Source organism: Pituophis catenifer, unplaced genomic scaffold (assembly GCF_029215685.1).
Source record: "Pituophis catenifer annectens isolate HBS135680 unplaced genomic scaffold, rPitCat1.0.hap2 SCAF_3, whole genome shotgun sequence".
NCBI lineage: Eukaryota > Metazoa > Chordata > Lepidosauria > Squamata > Colubridae > Pituophis > Pituophis catenifer.
In genome coordinates, this window is record NW_027256883.1 from 164130659 (window position 1) to 164153977 (window position 23319).

The 23319-nt window shown below is 34.2% G+C and overlaps 1 protein-coding gene across 5 annotated transcripts in view; it reads left to right on the forward strand.

Moving 5' to 3' along the window:
* MAPK14 (mitogen-activated protein kinase 14) overlaps positions 1-22876 on the forward strand; it is a 32194-nt gene extending 9318 nt beyond the window's left edge. Inside the window, exons 4-12 of one of the 5 annotated variants that reach the window (XM_070941457.1) lie at positions 2583-2694; positions 4311-4340; positions 4750-4797; positions 5190-5304; positions 6327-6398; positions 11585-11664; positions 15600-15678; positions 18447-18620; positions 20772-22876. In XM_070941457.1, the coding sequence (XP_070797558.1) occupies positions 2583-2694; positions 4311-4340; positions 4750-4797; positions 5190-5304; positions 6327-6398; positions 11585-11664; positions 15600-15678; positions 18447-18620; positions 20772-20839 (778 nt within the window). In that variant the 3' untranslated portion in view covers positions 20840-22876. Of the gene's footprint in view, positions 1-2582; positions 2695-4310; positions 4341-4749; positions 4798-5189; positions 5305-6326; positions 6399-11584; positions 11665-12775; positions 12965-13022; positions 13919-14175; positions 14585-15599; positions 15679-18446; positions 18621-20771 lie in introns of those variants that run through there. The other 4 variants (XM_070941456.1, XM_070941459.1, XM_070941461.1 and 1 more) reach the window with 4 other exon arrangements.
* The last annotated feature ends 443 nt before the right edge of the window (positions 22877-23319 follow it).

Genomic DNA, 23319 nt, shown 5'->3' on the forward strand with positions numbered 1-23319 from the left:
GCATCTAAGGACATGAATAGTTTAAGTTCTATACCTGCTTTAGTTTTGTTACTGTAGAAGTTTGTGAGCATTGAAAATTCTTGCATTTGGAATGAAAAATAACACAAGGACTGCTTCACACTATAACAGTAAAATCATAGATTAAGTGGCCTGAGTCACTGATATACTTTGTTTGATTTTGTTTTATGTGTTGTTCAAACTCAGCTATTGTAGTTTGTGAATTATAGTTTATAATTTCGTGCAGATGTTCTCAAACCTGATGGTATTGTGTCCTCCCCCCTCCCCCCCAAAAGATAAATAAGCTCATGCTGGCTCTTCCAAACCTACCTACATGCCTACCTTACACAGAGATATATCCTGGAGCATGAGGCCCAGAATTGAAGCCTGCAAGATCACACTCCAGGTTCTTTAACCAAGTTGTAAAAAATGGTCCAACCCCACATGCCCACAGTGTGTTTACCTTGGCTGGAGTCCTGCAGGACAATGCTAATGCCCTGATAGACAACATTCCTACTCTACTGGACAAGCACCTGTCTTTGACCAAGCAGAGGAAGAGAGGTTCAGGCAGCAACTTTAGCCTACATGTTCAAACTCCCTAGAATTTGTGGCTTCTTTTTCCAAAGTCATAACTTAATATGATGTGTCGCACCCAGTCAGTATTTATCAGGATCATAGAATATATAATTTGCTAAATATATTCATGTCAAAGGGAAGATAAAATACTAGAAACTGCTGTACATGTGTTAACAATAGTTTCTAAGCCATCTTCTCTCTCTCTCTCTCTCTCTCTCTCTCTCTCTCTCTCTCTCTCTCTCTCCCTCCCTCCCTCCCTCCCTCCCTCCCTCCCTCTCCCCACCCCCAACTCGTCAACTTATTGAGCTTTGTATCTCCTTGTTTATGTTGTATACCATTTTGAAGTTGAGGTTTTATCATTCGAATAACAGGTGTTGGCAAAAATATTTACTTTCTGAGGCAGAACTGACTACTTTTCTTTCTGGGAAAAGGTGGGGGCGGGGAGGATTTAGAAAAAGAAAAGCTGAGCAAAATATTTTGAATGTCTGATAACAGGGAGGAATAAAGTTCCTTGGTTTTATTGTTGAATTTTCAGGCTTGTCTGTTCCATCATTATTTTGCATTAAAGAACTCATGTACTTGTAGCTGTATGATGAGAGATAGTAGATTGAAGTGGCAAACATTTTAAAGAGCTGTGTTTTAAACTTGTAAAACTTGTATGTAACAGTTTTCATAAGCATGTTGAGACAAGCTTCCTGTTTTAATAAGTTCATTTAGATGGATTTTGTTAATAGATACTAGTATGACTAAATGTTTCATACAACCTTTTTACATTTCTTCAGAGAAATCGAGAAACTGAATCATTGTAAAGATCTCCTTAATTCATTGTTAGGAAGAACAACTAACTTCTGAAAAATCTTATTCTCTTATTATAATTTCTCTGGGCAGTGGTTTATTATGGCTGCAGTGAGTGGATGGGTTGGTTAATAATAAAAGTTATGTGAACACGGAGAATGTCATGAGATGTCTTCTCACATTTATAACATACAAGCCAGAACCTATATGAAACAGCCTTTGTTTTTATTATCCTGTTTCCATTTGAAAGGAACAATCTAGAATATTTTAGATATATCTCCCAAATAATAAAAATACACAAAATTTTATAAATACAATTTTATAGATGCACAAATCTCATATTTTTGGATTAAGTGGATAATGGTGCTGATTATGTACTTACAAAATACATCAAAAGTTATATTTCTGTAAAATAAAGTTCTCTCTGTGAAAAAATTGAGATAAAGTTAACTTTTCAGAGCTAAAGAAGCTTCTTGGATGAGAAGTGAAACATCTTCAAAGAAAAACCAGAAAGTCCAGTTGCCTCTTGAAAAAGCATATTTGGGATAACCATGATTTTGATGACTGAAAATCTCCATAGCCATTTTCTGAGTATACTGAGTTGGAGTTTGACAAAACTAATTTTGTGTACATCAACTTTTGCCATTGATGTCAGAGGATTTGTAGTTCAACTAATGAAGGGTACACTTTACTGTAAGATGGGGATTAGTAGATATGTAAAACATAGTTACATACATATCTTGGATTACACCACACATACTGTTTATAATTAATGATTTTAAGTGGCTCTGCTTACGTTTCTTTAATCTCAGAAATGCTGGATTGAGTTCTGCAAAGCATTAGAAAGGGATGTTTTGCAAAGAAAGTTACATAGGCAAAACTTTCCTTCTCAAATATTAAAGCAACCATGTTTTCTGGAAGGCTTCAAGTCTGCTTTGAAGGTTGTTTTTGGTTGTCTGTGCTTACGTGTGCACATGCAACTGCTTTTCTTTGCGTACAGTTCCATGGAAAGTATTGCTTGCGCATGTAAATGCAAAGAACTGGAGACAGTCTTTCAAGAAAGACATGACTGTTTTAATACTTCAAAGAAAGATAGTTCACTCAAGTCATTGATTTCTATGGCGCATACTTCTGGATATTTTTGCAGAGAGTTTTCATATTCGTTCAGGTGTCTTACAAAGAAGTAACATTTTGGTTTGACTTCTGTTTTCCAGATACCTTGTAACCCATCTTATGGGAGCAGATTTGAACAATATTGTAAAATGTCAGAAACTCACAGATGACCATGTACAGTTTCTCATCTATCAAATTCTTAGGGGTTTGAAGGTATTTCCAGTTTTATAAGCATAGTAACTCCTCTGTACACTTACTTTCTCTTTTAAAGAGAACTATAGAGGCAAATAATGTATTCAGGCAAAGGCAGTTATTGCATTTTTGCTCTTCTGAATTATGTAAAGTAATTTCCTTTAAATAGATTTGAACATTTGTCCTTTCTGAAATTTGGGATGGAAGCAAAAATGCGGTTGCACAACTATTGAATTGGCTCTGCTTCTTGCACAATTGAATTTGAAATGGCCCAGCTTTGGCTCTACATTATATTCAGAGGCATTAATGTTCTTAGCGCATGGCATTTTTTCATTTGCTTGTACTGCATATGCTGTATTTTTATTAGATATGATGAAGAGGAGACTGTCGCACCCCCCCACCCCCCCACCCCGTCATCTAGACAAAGACAGGAAAGATCTCCAACAGGCATGAAAAACATAATTTTATAATGTAGCCAGTAGTAATATTTTCTCAACCATTTTATTAAATTCAGAAACATAGTTTTCCTCCCCCCTAACATCCCATAAAATGAGTTCAGGAAATATTCTACATTTTTTTTATTGACACTGCCCATCATGTGATTCCTGTTTGACTGCACTCAATCCAGGAAGGAAACACAGAGTTGGGAAATGTCCTATATTGGCGCAGATAAAAAGTGGCCTAGTTGAACTACATTATGCAAAGCCAAAATTCAGCTCTTTGTTTTGGTTAACAAAATGGGCAGTCCTAGAAGAAAATATGTTTTCATAGTGGGGGGGAAATTGAAAATATGTTTTGATTTTGGTTTACAAATTGAGGCATATTTTAAACATGTCTTTGTATCTGGATAAATCTTGATTTGCCCATTTATTTTTTTGGAAACTATAAACTAATGAAAAAATATGGAGTGACAACAAAAGAAATCAGCCAAATAAACCATAACTAATTTGCTCATCTCAGCAACTTTTTATTTTTGATTGATTCCTGGTGACTGCCTGGACAAGTTCCTGCAGGGTTTTTGTTTTGTTTTGTTTCTGGGCATCTTTTCAGAAGAATTTCTAGGCTTAAAGAGAGTGACAGGCCCAATCACTTTTGTGTCTAAGATAGGACCAGAACTCACAGTCTTACCAGTTTCTAGTTTGGTTTAGTACTAGTTATGATAACTCCAAAACACAAACAGTAACAACTGCATTAAGGTGGAATTGGATTACAAGAATTTGACTCTCCTATACAGGCAGTTTTAATTACCATCAACTTTCATTTTATTGAAATCTGTCCAAACTGCCAGACATTCCCTTAAAATTTTATGGTGTAATTTGTGATGAGATTATCTAATTGCTCAGATTCCAAGACACTTTGCACTTAGATATTTTGAATCAAAATGTAACAAAAAAGGATTATATCTAAAGAATGAAAATCTTACATTACATTGTTGTTTTTCATATAGGCATTTTAAAAAATTTCTAGTTGCAGATATTTGCTTTCCTATAGAAAAAAGCTGAGAGCAGGGCAAAAAAAAAAAGTACAATTACTATATCATGAATGCTGTACTAAATGGGGTAGGAAAAATATATTTTTTTTCATAAGTAAATTGAAAATATTGCCCTAAATCTAATATTTAAATTTTTATCTTTCAGTATATCCATTCTGCTGATATCATACACAGAGTAAGTATTATTGAATTATTAAAACATACAATATTTATAGTATATTTTATAGTTTTTCTGGAAGACAAAATATTGAAATTTTATAAATGAAAATAATTAAACATATCCATATAAAGGAAGACATTATACATCCAACTTAGTTACAGTGTTGATTCCACTTACCTTTCTCGCTCATTTTCTCTGTTAAAATGCAGTATGTCTTTGGTAAATTTTTATAGTAAATGCAATATTGTATTTTTATGGATAATCTTATACATTTTTGTATAACATTTGTTGCTGTTATACAGGCAACCTACAGTACAGGTTATAAAAATTATTACGAATAAGATGTGACTGTATTTAATAGCTTGGTTTTGAACAGCTATTTTAATATGGCGGGCTGATTCTCTTTTTCTCTTTTTTATTTTAGGATTTAAAACCTAGTAACCTAGCTGTGAATGAAGACTGTGAGTTGAAGGTAACTTGGAATTAGTATGCCACATTGTTTATGGAAAATAAGCATTTTTAATCTTATAGGTCAAGACCTTGATAGTGAAGTATAAGTACCTGTGTATATATGTCCATAATGTTCTTCTGGGTATAACTTAATCATTCTTGTGTGTGATTCATTAATGTGATATAGTGTTACTGTTCTTGTGCATACACTGTCTCAGATGTATTATAAATCCTTGATATTGTTGTATTTTAAAATTTTCATTTCTGTCTGCCTGCTTAATCTCAGACTTCTTCCTAGTGTAGCTTGCTAGAAAAGTGTGCTCCTTCTGTCTCACCCTCCTTTTTTTTTTGTCTTCTCTTGCTCACATTCTTTTTTAATTGTGTCAATATAAGTCTGTTTTTCTTATTTTTCAGATTTTGGATTTTGGGTTGGCACGGCATACAGATGATGAAATGACAGGATATGTAGCAACCAGGTGGTACAGAGCTCCTGAGATCATGCTGAACTGGATGCATTACAATCAAACAGGTATGATGTTTCATTAGCCTAAACCAGTGTTGGCAAACCTTTTCAGCACCGAGTGCCGAAACGGGAGTGCACATGCATGCCAGAAACCAGAAGGCAGCCCTCGCCCCGGGAGGATGATCTTCCAGTTTCTGGTGCACGCATGCGCACAAAGCCACCTGGTCTTCCAATGCACCGGAAACCAAAAGCTCATCTTCCTGGCGCGACGGCTGCTCTTCCAGTTTCTGGTGCTTCCGTGCACGTGAAGACCAGCTGGCCAGCGTGCTGGAATCTAGTCATAATGTTACATTAAGCATAATTAATCGTTTTGATTATATTTTTGTACACACATAGTATAATCTGAGATACGAAATATCCCTGATCTCTGTGCTTTCCGCCGTGCCCTCAAAACCCTGATGTTCCAACAGGCGGGGCTAAACATATGAACATGTGAATGTTTTTAAAATGTTATCTAATTTTAGGTTCTATTTAATTGGGTCAAACTATGTTATAATAATAATTTAATTAGCAATTTTATGATGTTTGTGTATCTATATTTTTCTTGACTGTACACCGCCTTGAGTCCTACGGGAGAAAGGCGGTATAGAAATAAAATAAAATAAAATAAAATAATAAAATAAAATAAAATAAAAATAAAATAAAATAAAATAAAATAAAATAAAATAAAATAAAATAAAATAAAATAAAATAAAATAAAATAAAATAAAATAAAATAAAATAAAATAAAATAAATAATCTAAATGGTACCAGTTCATGGTTTCTGATACCATCAGTTTCATTCATAATTTAACTTACACAGATACTTCTCTCTATACTTGTGTTTCTGTGTGCACGCCTCTCCCCCCGCCCCCCAGTGTGTGTGTATTAATTAATTAATCCTACCTCTTTCCCTTAGTTTTACAACATAATCTGTTTTTTTCATTAATTCTTAATAACTACATGCACATTGTATAGAATTTTTTACCAGTAGAATATTTTAGTTGAGCTTTGTAAGTATTAATTTACTTTTATTTTATTATCCTCAGTTGATATTTGGTCAGTTGGATGCATTATGGCTGAACTTTTGACTGGAAGAACACTGTTCCCTGGTACAGACCGTATCCTTCAGAAGCATCTAAAAGTAAAATAAAACAACAGGTTGAACTAGAAAGGATATATTAATTAATATGAAGCTATGATATTGAACTCCTTCTTGTGCAAATTATTGCAGGGCTATTTTGTCAATCTTGGTTTAGGAAAATTAATTCATCCTCTCTTAAAGAAAGCTCTTTTTTTGGTATGTATTCGAAATGAATTGTCGTGGCCTGGTATTTAACGGTGGTTGAGAAGAGAAAATGCATTGTTGCCATAGAAATTACATCATTAAGAACATCCAGTAATGTTCTATTAAGAAAAATACATATGTATGGGGAATATTCAGTGGGAAGGTAACAGCATTCCGTGTGCCTTGGTGTATAGTCATGCTGGCTACATGACCTTCGGAAATATCTTTGAACAACACTGGCTCCATCAGCTAAGAAATGGAGATGAGCACCAATCCCCTAGAATCAGACATGACTGGACAGGGGAAACCTTTACCTTCATGGGAATATTTATGAGAATTATAGTTTAATGCTTATATTGTTCTTTGACTATTCTCCAAATAGTAAAATAATACATTTTTATTTCTAACTAAATTAAAGTGTCTTAAAGTCTCTTTAGTCTTAATGTTTCAAAAATAATGTCTTCCTAAAGAGAATACTAGGCTTCTCAAATGTTAAGTTTATCCCGTTAGTTTAGTGATAAAATGGGTTTATCTATTACTTGGTAGTCAATCTCTCTTTCATTTCTTCTGTGTTAATGCCCTTAAAATATTAAAACAATAAAACAATACAAAGCATTTATTTTTATTTTGAAGACTTACACTAAAAACATCACAGTAACTAAGTTATATTTTTTATATACTATATTTTTCAGACTATAGAAGTATAAGACACACCTAGCTTTTGGGGAGGAAAACAAAAAAAAATCTGCCTCTGCCTCCCAGCAATTTGCCTCCTTGCAATAAAAGTTTCTTGAAAATTATTGAATCTCAATGCATTTATTTGTGGTGATAGCCATAGCATTCTTACCGTATGCTATGGCTATCACCACAAATAAATGCATTGAGAATCAATAATTTTCAAGAAACTTTTATTGCCAGCATTTAAAGCCTGATTTCCAGGTACAGTTGAACCTCTGCAGCCTTTTGACGTCTATTTAGTAGATGTGGCTGTTTTAAATTTTTATGATCATCGAATCTGTTCTCTATGGCTTTTTTTCTTTAATATTAGATTTTACTATTTCATTTATATTAGATTTTACTATTATAATTTTTTAATAAAAGGAAATTAAGTTGTGTAGATGCAGTTTGTTAATATTTGTTATACAAATCTGGATTACATGTTTCAAAAATTTAGAAGAAAATTGGGTACTTAAATTTAAGCATATTAATATGTTCAGTCAAGTTTGTGTTGAGTAAAATCTAAGACTAAAACTGATGGATAAATTTTAAATATTCCTTCTTCTACCCTGACCCCGTTCAATGTAATATTTCAATTGTGAAGTTGTGTTCTGGGAAGTGTGTGATTAATTTAGTTGAGGTGAACTTTTAGGCTGTGTTTGTACAGTGTAGTAAACCGTTCTAACATATATTTTATTGAGCATAGTTAAGGTGACCGTAAACTGGGATTTACAAATTATTACGGTGGTTTCAAATGTCACACATTAAGCCCAAATTATGTACACTCAAACATGTCTAAGTGTGATGTGTGAACTAGACCTGAATTTAAATTCTTCTCTCAGCATAAAGTATTATAAGTAAATTGTCTACACTGGCACACAATTTATATTATGAAAATACTCTTTAAGTTATTAAAACTTTTGAAAAGATAATTTCAAAATATTATGTTGTCTTGGTATTTGCTTATAGATTACTCACTTTGATTATAGATCAACAGTTTACTTTATCTGAATAAGATTTGGCTTTTACACAATTCATTGCTGATGATTTTGGCAAGCTTCAGTTTTGGGACTTCCCGGTCCTTAAAGATGAGTCTTACTGCTACTTGCATGTCTTTTAATAAAATTTGTTTTGGATAAATTCTTCTTATTTTAGTTTTACTTCTGCTAATTACTTAGGTGTCCTTAAATTGGGACTTTGATGATTATATGGACAAATGCCACCCACCTCTGCCTGACCGTAATTGGTAACTCTTTCAATGACATTTCAGTGACCACTTAGATCCCTTCATCTACTTTATCCATTGTTTTCTACTCTTCTCAACCCTACTTAGGCTAGTAGCTTTCCTAGTACATTATCCATTCATAGTGAGTTTATGCTTCTTGGTTATTGTCTCAAGAAAGGAGTTTTATTTTCTCCAGGACTAATTGATTGTTTTTCTTGCAGTCTGTCTTTCTCTTTCCCCAGTATCCTATTTTCACAGTTGTGGTATTTACCAGCATAAAATCATTGCTTTAACTATTCCTCATTGCTTTGATATATCTTAATTCTGAAACGGACATTATGAAGTTTTGTCAGTTCTATTTTATATTTTATGTTCCATTAAGTCACACTTTTTGAGTCATATAAAACTGATTCACTTATTCTGTTTTCTTTGGCTATTGTTGTTTTAACTTTCTGGTCATTAACTGTATAGTAATTAAATGAAAAATCTTTGTCATAAGTTTTCCCTTATCTATTGTTACCTTGTCTAAGATGCTCATTGCCTTCTCCAGAATTAATCCTCTTTCCTTCTTCAGCAACTCTAAGAAAATAAAAATATCTGTCCCCTTATTTCTTTACATCATTTGGTAGTTTGCTAAGCATGCTAATTTTTGTTATATTTAACCCAGATTTTTGCTTTCCATTTTTAATTCGCAATCACCTCTTCTGAGCATTCTTTACTTTGAGTAACAAAATGATACTATTTGCGTATCTCAGATTGTCCATGTTTTAAGATTCAGATTTTATTCTATCTATCATGTCGTTCATTATTATAAAAGATTGATTGTGTAAATTAAACAGATTGATAGTAAAAATTAAACACACTTTGTCTCTCTCCATTTGTTACCCAAACAAATCTGTTTCTTCTAACTTGATTTTTAACAATACATTCTTGTTCATTGTAGCTGCTCCAAAGAAGAAGAATCAGGTATTTTGAAACTGGTTATCTATATTATATTCCACATTCTGCGTAAAAAAGAGTTTTACTGTTATCAATAGAGAGAGATAAATATCTGTCCACTGTTTTTGTTGACCATCTTATGACACCTGCCTGTTCATTCATCTCTCTGCTTTTTGTGAAATCTGATTATTCATTTGATATTTTTATCCATGTATAACTATAAAAAATGAAGTAACATTTTGATTGCACTTTATGTTTATTTTGACAGTCTAATTTTTGCCTAGTTCATGCTTCTCATATTTCAAGCTTCAATACTACTATACACCCTTGTAAAATTAAAAAAAAAACCTTCTCTTTCAGTTCTGGTACCAACTGTGATTTAGCTTTCTTCCACCATTGATCTGACTACGTCCTTATGAAAGTTTGACATTCTTTGCCAATAATTTAGAGGGATGCCTTCTAAGAAATGGAAAAGTGGAGTAGCTCACCAATTATTTGGCACCCTGGTCTGTCTAAATTTTTCATCTATATCCATGTAGTTTTTATGTCAACAGTACAGAAATGTTTTGTCATTGCCTTCTTCTAAGTGGTCAACTTCTTCCATACTTCAGAATCCAAGTTGTCCTCATAATAATTGTAGATTATTCTTAGCTTCACTTTTAATCTGACTGCAATCAGGAATGGCGGCATCATTTCCAAAATGTAATTAAATCATCTAATCCTGTCAAAGTTATAATTCTGTATAAGAATTTTCTTCTGTAGCTGATCGCAAATGATTCTTTGGATTGGTTTCAAATAATACAATTTCGGTATTTTTTACTGCTTATACAAAATGTTCATCAGTTGTAACATATCTTCAATTCTCTTAGAAAATACTGTATAGGTAATGGAGAAAAATAATTTGAATGCAGTAAATAAAATAGTTTCAAGAACATATAATACCTAACTTAGTTCATTTTTCAAATTCTTTTTCAAATAATGTAAACCATTTAGATTTATCCTAGAGGAAGCAAGATATTTAGAACAATTAGTTTTGTTCGTTTGGTATTACACATACAGCATTTTACTGATACAAATTAAAGCTTTGTATCTCTATGGTCAGAATAATTTTATTTATTAAATTTATATGGATTTAATAAATAAGAATACTTTTATTTAGTAATGTACATCACAACTTTTATAAGATAGGTTGCTTCAAATTGAAGAAGCTGAAATTCTTCCTGTTTCAAATAATTATGTATTGTTTTGACATTTTTCTTATTAGTTTTGGATAATATATTTGTAATACAAATAATTCACTAGTTTGGGATAAACTGAGGGAGATAATTGAATTAGTGGGCTATAAGCAAAAAAATTTGTTCTGTATTAAAACTAGTCTCAACGCTACTTAACGTAGGCTTTAGAAGTAAATAATAGTAATTATTACAATGAGTAGCACCTGTGCATGCCAGTTTTTGTATTTGATGCTGAACCTTCATCTTGCTAATGACTTTGAGCTAAGTACATTTAACTTAAAACCATTTCAGTCTTCAGTATATAAATTAGGTATTCTATTGCAGAAGTGCATTGCATTAGGAAATGCTTTGAATGAGGTGGAGGAAACCTAAATTAACTTGGAAATACTTTGATAGCTAATAAAAATGCTTTATAGACCTCTGTTAGTGATAGGTTGATCTTAGAACTTCAACTATATCTTGTCATATTTTTAATCCTTTAGACAAAAACCTAATTATGTCAGCTGTACAATTTTATACTGTCTATAAGACATGATTCTCAAAATTTGGAAGAAGGTCTGTATTCTACATTACTGCTATTGTATTTAGAACTATGTGTTACTTTCATGAACAGGAAAATAACAGCTTACGGAAGAAAAGTCACAATATTGAGAATGATTTCATGAAATTGTGTTGCTCTGATGAGTGGCCACCTCCAGAAGTTAATTACTTCCAGTGTTCCATATTACTTAGATATATTTGACCAAAGAATTTCCAGGAGGTATTTGGGATATTTATTTATACATAAGAGGTATGCTAATTTTGCTTATAATTATTTGGTTGAATTTTTCCCCTTTTATTTTATTGGGCTGCTGCTTTTTCATTTTATTTGTCCCAGAATTTTCCTTTATGGTCCGTTGTTAGATATTGATCAGTTGAAGCTCATTTTGAGACTCGTTGGAACCCCAGGCCCTGAGCTTTTGAAGAAAATCTCTTCAGAGTCTGTGAGTTTAAAATTTGATTGTAATGACTCCCTTATGTGGATTTCTTTTATTTTATTTGCTCTGCTGTCATGAAGATTGTCTCTATATTTTTTTATGTTTGGCTTTTTTTCTTCTTTATTTCTATAGGCATTTTGATGTTTCACTGTTCTTCCTCTATATTGTTTTTCAGTTAACTAGTTCCTCATATTATTCATTTATTTTGTTTCTCTGTAGGCTATATTAGGCTTAGCTAAACATTAAATATACTTTATTATGCCATTAGTATACTAATGCCATTAGTATAGACATTTTCACACATGCTATTGAGAAACTACATGCAATAGTGCACGTGCAAACTCTGAAATGGGTTTCCTTTTCCTTTATTTCTCCTATTTCCATGCATGTCCTACATTTGTTCAGGAAAATCTAGCTCTCCACCTAGGAAGAATCTATTTTTTGTTCTATCAACCAAAATTTGTATCAATAAGCCATGGAATAGATAACACAGTGTGTCCTCTCTATTAAATGGATTGTGCATTTCTTAGAGGTTGGTCTTTGTAACTTGAATTTCTATTATCACAGACTTAACAATCCATGAAATGAAGTATTTGAATTGCAATTATTACTTGTTTCAGACCAACCTTCACACACCAAACTTGAGTGTTCTTCATGCATGCAAGAATTCCTTACCAGGGAATTCTGAGAAATCTGAATTTTACCTCATGTAACGATGCTTCAGATTGCATAATCCATTTAAGAGTTCAAAGCATGGTGTCATAAAATTGCTGTCTAATGATTTTAGTCCTTTTGGTAAGCAGAGTTAAAAATACATTTGAGCGTAGTAGCTAACACATTTTGCCTTTCTATATGAGTAGATTTTTAATATAATTTCAATATAACTATGGTAGGAATGGTTGAAAAATGCTTAATTCATGTGGTCCAGGAAGATTTGATAAAAGAGAAATGTATATATAAAGTGGATGTATAAAACTCTTTTTTTAAAAAAAAATCTGAATGAACATAAAGGAAATACTGCAGATTGTAAAAAGAATAATGCTCAAGAACTTCCAGGGAAATGAGCGGTTAAGAAATATGAAATATAAGTAAGTAAATAAACTTACTATTTAAACAGGTGAAAACATGACAGTTTGAAGAAAACTATGTAGTCAAAATTCTAATTCTGGAGAGATTTAGAAGAACCAGCTTATTGAGAAAAGGGAAAATAGCTGTCCTCTGAAAAGCATGTGCTTCAGTTTGGTAAAAGCATGAAAACTAATTTTCCCTGTATGTTGTGTAATTAAAAAATACTTGTCTTTGTGCTTGACAGCTTGGAAATCAGGGTCTACTTTTCAGGTAACAGGGTTTTTTTCCCCTTACAGCTTCATTGATTGCAACTGTCACATCAACTCCTTTATGCATGCTGGGTTTTGCGCTGCTAGTTGCCAACTCAAGATCTCAGGAAAGAGCATGCTGAATAGTGCAAAATGTTGTTAAAGAGTATAGCACGTCAATAAACAGCATCTTGTTATCTGAAAAAGCTTTCAAACAAATAATTGAGATAAAGATTTTGGTTAGCTTAGTCATTGGTTTGAATAAGTAATGTGACATACAGATCTGATAAACATAACATTAACATACACAAAGTAGAAGACTTATTAGGGATTGATTTTTCTGAGAATAAATAAAAGACAGTATTGAAGATCAAGGTGTTCACAGAACAATTAAAAATTCTAGCTCTCTAACCTGGAATCTGTGTTTCAGAGATAGGGAAGCCAGTTTTTTTTCCCTGTAGCTCAGCTGATCCTTGAGAATAGATAAGTCTTGCTGCTCTTGTCAGTATTAGTAATATCTTACAATAATATGGTATTTTCCTAAGTCTGGTTAGGACAAAGGATAGATTTTCCTCTTTTCATGCTCACTTTTTATATGGCTAACAATATGAGATCTTGATTGTTAATTACCAGTTGCCTTAACTTGCATTATTTGTTAGTATGGAAATTGGCAATACCAAGGCCTTATTCTTTGATTGAATTTTTCCCCAGAATTGTTCAGTTATACTAGTTGTCCAAAGAAGGATAAAATAGAGTCCCTACACTTTCCAAGATATGTGTCAATTCCCTTTCTAATTAATCTCATCATATACAGCCTCTTGTTTCTACTTGTCTTATCTGGGAGAAAACAAGTTGCCCATCTTTTCCCATGTGACTTTTAGTTTGATAACAAAAATTCAGCAATGAGAGAGTAATTAATCTGATTTCTCCTTGCAGATAAAGATATACATCTGCCATAAAAGTTAAGGAATTGAGCTTCTACCTAAAGGCAAAATATTTATTGGCTGTCTAAAGTAATGATGTTCTTTAAACAAAAATATGATAATCGCATATTTTCTTAGAGAAAGTAATAATAGATTTTCAAAAGGACTGTACATTGTAGTACCATTTTGAAGTTGAAAAATTTGAAATCCCTTAGTTTAGTTTGGTATTTACAATATCATGACTTGGTTAAAATCTCTTTTCTTCCTTTCCTATACAGGCAAGTTGTGATTTAGAATGAAATGTCATACATGGAATTAAATAGACTAATGTGTGTGTGGTTGTTTTTCTTTTGTTTGTTTTTTGCTAGTCACTTGTGCACACTTGGCTTTAGTTGATACTAAATCTATTTTCTTTTATTCACTGACAAACTAGTATTTTTGTGCTTTCTAATATTGCATGTTTGCTTTGAAAGTTTGTATCTATAGGAACTATTCTTACATGCTGTACCCTCAAGGCATTCTATTATGTAGCAAAAGAGTGAAAGCTAATTTGAGCATTGACACTGTTGTTGAAATAGTAACAAAGCCCTTGACAAGGCATTTTAAGATATTAACCAGCTTCAGCAAATCATGCGTCTGACGGGGACACCCCCTGCATATCTCATTAACAGGATGCCCAGCCATGAGGTGAGATCTTAGGAGGATGTGCACATTGGTCTGCAATTTAAAACATTTGATTATTTTATTCACTTTAATATTTTTTAACTTTCCAAGGGCACCCAAATTTAAACAATCATAAAGGCATTTATAACAATCTACTTCCAATCTAAAAGTACTTACTGGCCTGAGAATCTGGTTCCTCCACTTCTCTCCATGTAATTCCAGCATTTCGTGTTCTAGTAGTAGGTACAATTGAAAAAAAAAATATTTACAATGTATTTAAAGGATAATACATACGGAACTGTGTATATTTTTAAAGGAAACAATTCATTAGGTATGGATAATGGGAAAGATGTTTTTGATACCCACTAGTGTGAGGATCATTAAGGCAGTTTTGAGGAAGCTTATATTAGTATAGCTAGTGCTTCAGGTGAAATCTTGTCCCACTTCATTAAAGGTTTAGTACTAGAAAACCAATAACAAATCTATACAAATTGTAAAATATTAGAGAAAGGTGCTGTGAACATGTATTTCCCAAGAACTTTCAAAAGCTGCATTTTATACCAACTGAGGTTTTCAAACTGTCTACACAAGAAGCTTTACATGTAGGCAAGTTACTGTAGTTCAGTGAAGACGTAACCAGAAGCAAATCTAAATTGATGAAAATCACACATTTTTGTCTATTCTTCTTAGTACAATTGTACATCTCTCATTTAATTGGTACACTTGTCCCATGCAGATGTTACTCTGCTGTAATATGTTGCAATGAATCAATGTTCCAACCATCTAAGATCATTCAAGTGCCATTGCTATCCTCTATCATATCACAGGTATTGCTTATGCAGTGTATAGGACCCAAATTCTACCCTTTTTTAATAGCATCACTATCATGCTGAGTATATAAATGAGAAGATAAAGATAGATAGTAATTAAAAAACTAAAATCAGATGAAATCAAAGTAAAAAAAAACAGGCCTACATAAAAACTTGCAGTGGTTAAGAAGCATACTGGTAGTTTAATAATATGTTTTATTTTCCTCCAGGCAAGAAATTACATACAGTCCTTGTCTTACATGCCGAAGATGAATTTTGAAAATGTATTTATTGGTGCAAATCCTCTAGGTAAGACTTAACAGTAGTTCCACCACAGTGGAGAATATAAAATGCATGTACACCAAGTTCGTGAACACTGTTTTATAATGGTGATAAAGATAAAGGCCTTGAAGCAGTTCTTCACATACATAGTGAAGATGACTTTGGTTTCATTTGTATGCAGTCATTCAGGCTTATTCATAACACTAAATCTCTCCCACTTCATTTCTTCTGCCAGAAGATAAGGATAAGCAACCCAGATATTCATTTTGTGGTTCCTTTAGCATCAAATATGAACCAAGAATTTTTGGTTTATTTTATTCATTTCATACTGATACTCAGAACTTTAATGTAAATGCTTGTCTTTCAAATGATGATACCAGAGAATTTCTGGATAAAATTCCTTTCTGAATAGAATTTTGAAAATTGCTAGTGCGTTTTGTTCCATTTATTTTTGAATTTGCTGTCTAGTGTCATTGACCTGTTTTAATAATTTAAAAATAGATTCTGCACCGTGCAACAAATTGTTTATTCATCAAAACACAATTGTCCGTTCAAATGAGAACTCAGGAGTATTAGGACCTTCTATGGATAGAATCCATAGATAGAGACAATTCCAATTGTAGCACTAAATAATTTGGAGGAAATTAGAATGAGACCAATATATTAACTGAAAGTCCTAAACCCAACCTATACTTTCTCAGATATATTTATTTTTCTTACAAACAAATGCTAAGTTGATAATTTTATTATGGCTGAGACAACCAATCTGAAGGACCCAGAGGGCAGCGTCGCTCTGTCTGTAATAAGCCCACTTAAGTTTTTAATTTGGTATGGCCTGGGGAGGGGGGCAGTTTTCATCTGCAAAGTTCTAATGGGTTTCAAGGTTTTGAACCACAGATAACCAGATGGAAGATCCTGTGTCTGAAGTTAGGCTTTAGGGAGTAGTTGAATTGTTGCTTACCCGCTACTCAATGAGATCCCTACATAACCTGCTTGGCTTTGTTGCCAGTTAATAGTGGAGTCTCAAAGACTTAAAGTCCTTTCTGCCCACATCTGATGTAGAGTCTGGCGCAGCCTAGTAGTTCATGAACTTCATGGCTACCTCAGTGATGCTGTCAGCATTTGATCTCAGGTCCTGGAGTTGCTGCCCTAGCAAAACCAAGAGGCTAGCTACGTAAAGATTGTCTGGTTCCGGGGATTTTTTATATGTACTTCTAAATGAGGCTGGAGTTTCCCTGATGAAACTTAGGCGCAATTTGAAGGTCTTCTTGAATTCTTCCTATAGTTCCTGATCAAAAAGTTGTCAGCAGCTGTTACCAGGAAGAAATTTGTACAGATTCATATTGTGCAGCAATTGCACATGTTCCTGAAACTGGAAGGCTTTTTTAATAGCTATTAAGCCATGATTACATCATATTTGGACTACCAGAGTGCACTCTATATGAGGTTGCCCTTGAAGGCAATTCAGAAGGTTAGGTTGGTTCAGAATGCACCATTATGAACAATTAAAGACATGCTATGGGATACCCATGTAACACCTCTGCTTTGCAAGCTGTACTGGTTATTGGTTACCATTAGGTTCCAATTCAAGGTCCTAGCTATCCTTCAAAATTCTATACACCATAGGGTCTAGTTGTTTGAGGAACCACCTGTCTTCCTTTGTATGTGCACATCCTGTAATCCTGTATTCTACTGTACTTTATGCAAACACTGAAGACTTAGGTCTTTTCCTAGGCGTTGGGTTAGGAGGGGATGTAGACCCCATCCAGGAGAGAGTTTTATATCTATTCTACTAGGATGACCGTTTCCTTTTCTGTTGTCTGGTATTGTTTTGTTTTTAATTTTTTATATCATCCAGAATCATTTGTTATGTCTGTCTGTCTATGTATATATGTTTATGTTTTGTTGGAGATTGCTTCATCTCTTTGCATCTATGAGCTGCTTTAACTACTAGGTGAGTGATAAATATGGGGAACAGCTGTCCCTCTAGGATTTTCATCTGGCCTTTTGTTAATTAAATGAATATTTTTGTTTAAGAGACAAAAGAGAACTCCGCACACTTCCTTCTCTCAAAGAAATGTTTTAGATAAAAGTGATTTTTTTTCCCTATCTTCATTTATTTCTTATGTTTTGTTTCATATATAATTAATGTCACTTAGTTTTCACTGATAGTTAGGTTAAGCATTCAAGATAACTAAGCCCATAGTTGTGTTCTAAGATAGGTGGCCATACAGATCTTTTAAATAAATATTATGAACATTCTTCCTTTTAAATGTGATGCTCTGCCTCCTAATTACTCAATATTTTCTGGATGTGAGGCAAAGTCGGCAGAAGAAAGCCTGATGACCCGACATACCCCAAACTCTGCTTGCCAGTTGGTGCAAAGCTAGTTTGCCCCCTTGGTGCACTGTGGAATAGTTTGCATCCATGAACTCCCGGTAGTCTTAAACTGCCAGAACTACTTTGCGGTAAAAAGCATTGCAGATTTCCTTGGCCATGTATGCCCCCCCACACACACACACACAGAATCCTCAATACTTTTACCATTCACCTTTATGCTCAGAAAGACAACCAAGGGTTCCTGCTGAATTCAAATTTTCAACACTTTCCTTAGAAGTACCTTTTTCTTAGAATGTTGTTTTATAGATATTAAACTCATATTCTTCTTCTTGCATATAAACTGAATGGCAGCATATTGGCATTGGGAAATACTGATTTTCTTTAAGTTGAGTTGGGACTTTACGAGGAATTGCACATTAATCCCTCTTTTTCTTTTCTTCCCTTGGCTTCTGAAGCTGTAGATTTGCTGGAGAAGATGCTGGTGCTGGACACAGATAAACGGATCACTGCTGCTGAAGCTTTGGCCCACGGCTATTTTTCTCAGTATCATGACCCAGATGATGAGCCAGTGGCAGATCCTTATGATCAGTCCTTTGAAAGCAGAGAACTTGATATTGAGGAGTGGAAAAGTAAGTTTTCTGGTAGACTGATGCCATTCACCAACATTATTGTTGTAGTTCATGTGAAAAGATAAAGATTTCAGGAAGTAATGAAATCTGGTTTGCAAAATAGGAAGGTTGTGCAGAAACATACCTTATGAATAGAGAAACTCAGAAAAGTTAACATAGTTGCATAAAATGAGTCAAGGCTTCTATGACTTACCATCAATATTAAAACACTCTTGATGATGCTCAGCGAAAGAACATTTCACAAAATCCTTCTCTTCACTATAGTTTTTGCATTCTACCTAAACGAAAAAAAAATAGGTTTTTTATTTTGCATTCACTAAGAATTCTGTAATGGGAAGAGGCAGGTAAAGGAAAGTTATGGGGGAGGGGGACAGTTGTAAATAAAGAAAAGAAATGGCTGAAACAGAGACAGAAGAAAGGGAAATAGTTCAAGGCAGATGGGAACAAGCACACTAGCTTTGTCTTTCTCCTCTGGCTGAGAATATGATGAGAGAAACAAGCTGTGGAAAGGAAGCAAACGGGCAGGAAGCTGAAGCTGAGGCAGGAGAGAGGGAGGAGTTGCTTCTATCAGTTAGGAACTTCCACTGTCGAGACTGAGTGAGTGTAGTGGAGGGTCTCACTAATTATGGAGGCTCCATGCAAACAGGATCCAGGAGAATCCGAACCTTCCATGAATGGAGAGTTTTAAATGGATAGAAAGGGAGCCTCAGTTGTTGTAGACACTTGCTGCATACTTGTGGGATCCTGAGCACACTGACTGAAAGTAAGAGCCATTGAATCAATGGGATGTAATACAGAGCAAGTATACTTCGTGTGTGTTTGCACAAGTGTGCTTGCAATCCAATTTAAGGGCTTCTGTCAGCCAGTTTTCTTTAGCAAACAGAAGGGAGAAAAAGGGTATCTCAAGAAACTTTTCCCCAATTTCTATCTAGGTTGCTGGAATAAGCTAAATTGCACGTGTACGCACGCACACACACACACACAAAACAATAGTCTATGTACATTTATCTGGAATAAGAGCTATTGTTCAATAGGACTTACTGCAAAGTAAGTGTGCATTTTGCTTTATACTTGCTGAGTAGAGATTTTTAGTTTACAATTTTGTAAAACAAAGTTACAATTTTATAATTGCCCACTATATATACAGGTAGCCTTCAATTTACAACCATTTATTTAGTGACCATTCGAAGTTACAACAGCACTGAAAAAAGTGACTTACGATTGTTTTTCACACTTAGCACTGCTGCAGCATCCCCATGGTCATATGTGATCAAAATTCAGATGCTTGGCAACTGGCATCTTTTTTTGGCAGTTACTAACGTAACAACTGCAGTGATTCACTTAACAATTGTCACAAGAAAGGTTGTAAAATGGGCAAAGCTCACAATAACTGTCTTGCTTGGCAACAGAAATGTGGGGCTCAATTGTAGTCATAAGTCAAGAACTTAATGTATACAAAATTTGTATATCTATACAAATGGGTTAGAGCCACATATTTGTTAGGAGATTTTTTTCCCCCCATGTTAGTGTTTTCAGTGGGAGTTGACAATGTTGTTGAGAAGATAGGGAGGTTAAGTTGTTCATTTCTAATTTTCCTTTGGGACAAATACAATACTTGTAATTCAGAAAGGTTTAAGATAGTTTGCACAAAGGTAGTTGGGATGTGGCTGAAGTATACTGTATATCCAGATCCCTGTGTGTATTTCCCTACTCACATGTCCACACTGAATATTTGAATTAGAACTTGGGAGACATCTAATATCATGAAAATTGGACTGTATTTGCTGTTATCTAGTTTGCCATTTTCCTCTAAAAAACATTTGGGTCTGACTTATAATTCTACAAGTCTACAAGGTTTTTAAAAATCTAGTAACATTCTGTCAGGAGAAAGGACTCTTTAATCCATTTTCCAATGTGTTTTAGAAATACAGCTGTTCCAGAGATTAGGGAGAGGCCAAGAAGGAGGGAAAGTCTTTTCAGGCAATGTTGGATGTGGCCTTTATCAGCATCCTTTTCTAAAGAAAACTATGGCTATCTTGACAGATTGAAATAACTTTAGAGTCATTTCTTTTCATCATCTGGGGTAGAAGATGGGAAGTAGTTATCTCTGAGCTATTGAAAGCCTTTACCCATCTTTCTTTCTTTCTCCAGGCCTGACCTATGATGAAGTGGTTAGCTTTGTGCCACCACCACTTGACCAGGAGGAAATGGAATCCTGAGAACCTGTTTCTCTTTGTCCCATATCACTGTGAGGGGAACATCTTTTTCATAGGAATTCTCCACATATTGTTCAAGTGCCTCTTGCCATGAAGATTCTCCTTGGGGGAGGATGTGTGCACGTGTGTATGTGTGAGTACGTGTGAATGTGCTGAATGAAAAGGAAGGAAAAGAAAGATTCAGAGGGGAATATTTATACAGAACCTGTATAAAATTGCATGTTCTCTTGTATTTTTGTACACAGTTTGGGACATGTTTCTACAGACCTGTTTGATTGCTTTTTCGCCTTTACTGCTGATAATCAGCTTTCATTGCTCTAGGTCTAGGCAGATAGTATGCAGGGAAGCTGAGATTTCAGATGCTCAGTAGAAATTGTTGCCATTAAATGGCTCTTCTACCAAGAAAAGACTTAGAAAATGGAAACTGAACTATTACTTGAACTGTGCTCCCTGCTTTCCAAGGTGAGGGGGTAGCAGATTTATTTCAGTTACTTATTCCCACAAAGTCTCCCCACTATTTTCTAATAGCAGAAAAGTTGACTCCTGAATGTCTGGCTGTCTTTAATATGAAACAAGTGTTGTTGCTTTTTTTAAAAAAAGTTCGTGCCTTAAATCAGTGTTTCTCAACTTTGGCAGCTTTAAGGAATATGCCTTCAACTCTCAGATTTCTCCAATCTACATTCTGGCTGAGGGATTCTGGGAGTTGAAGTCTACACATTTCAAAGTTTCCGAGGTTGAGAAGCACTGCCTTAAATGACTGAGAGTAAAACTAAGTCTAAGTTCATGGTCTCAACAATGGAATTTGGAGGTTGCATCTTTTTGAAGTGCAGGCTTCAATATACCTAGGTATCCCCGCCTGACTACTGTAATCAAGACACAGATATTCCAGCCATTCCTCATGAAGCAATTTGGTCATTTCTCTTATTTCTCTCCCCAACTCTGAGATGTCTCACCTCTGCTATGCTACTGTTTTCTATACCATCTTCAGATGAAATGTGGGTTTTTGCATGTTGTAGCTGTATAAGCATGTAGGCTTGCTTATATTATTTTGGAAGAGGCAACTCGCCCAATAAATTAATGTATTCAGTTATCAGAGTTAGAGCCATACAATTTAGCATCCATCTAACTTTGTCCAATTTATGGTTTATTTTGGGCACTTTTAACAGGAAAGGAACTGATAAATATGCATCTTTCTTTAACTTTTTATCTGTGACTTTAAAAATCAGTTCATTTATCAACTGGTATGTGCCTGAAGAAGAACTCAGTTCATTGTATTCATGAATTCAAGAAACATTTCTCTGCACAAGGATGAGTGGGAGGCCTCAGTTCAAGTATTTTGTGTTCATCAGGTATTCTGAATATCCAAGAACCTATTTTTAAAATATTTCTTGAGATTTATATAATGCAGGCATCATGCATGAATTGTATGCCTATTTGAAAGCTCTGCAATATTTTTGTTTTTTCTGATGGATTTGGGATTTTGTGTATTTATCCCTTTTGTACAGAGAAGCTGTTTTTTTAAAAGGAAAAGGAAGGAGGGAAGGAAGAAAGAAAGAAAGAAAGGGGTATGTGGATAATGAAGCCATCAGATCCTTCCTTTCTCTTCAGTTCAGACCCCTCTGCAAAGAAACCTTAGCTTGGGGTCCAGAGAACAATGCTCCTTCATGCTTCTTGTCCAGAGGCCTTCTGTAAACTAAACAAAATCACCTGTCTGTTGAACCTGCGGTCTGGGAATTCAGATGGAAATGTAGATATATTCTGTCAAATATACAGGAAGTTTATTTTTATCTGTCATTTTATTGTAGCTGTGACTTTCATGCATAAATACTACAAAGGGAATTAAAAAAAACATGTAAGTTTATATGTGAGTGAAACTCTCAAAGCTGAGATTTTAGATGGAGGGGCCCCTGTGGAGTGCACTCCTTGTTAGAATGATAGAAAATACACACTTTAAAGAGGAATTCTGCTCTAACTGGTTTTGCCAAATAGGACATCGCTCAATGCAACTGGTTTTAAAATAAAGTTATTTTTCAGACTAAACGGACTGATGGTGTTTATAAATTGCTGTTTAATTGTGATAAAGTTTCATAATGATGCATACAGTTGGATCCCAATATTACACATAACAATTTTCCTAACTAGCCACATATATTTTAATTTGCTTTTAAATGCTGCACTTGCTTTGCTTCATCCCTGAGAGTAAGCTGTGGAATAAAAATCCAAGCTAAGACTATTTGAAGTTTAATCTAATTGTAAAAATGATTAGAATTTTTTAAAAATGCCATGGGTCCATGTGGTGCATGGTGATAAAGGTACTGTAAATAGATACTGGTAGTCACACCTCTGTAAGCACAAAACATAAGTGATTTTTTAAAAAGATTTCTGTATCCAGTTAAATGTCAATTCTGCAAGTGGGTTTTTTTATACAAACCTGAAGATATTAACATTTGTACCCATGACCCACTTAGTTTAAGAAAGTGTAT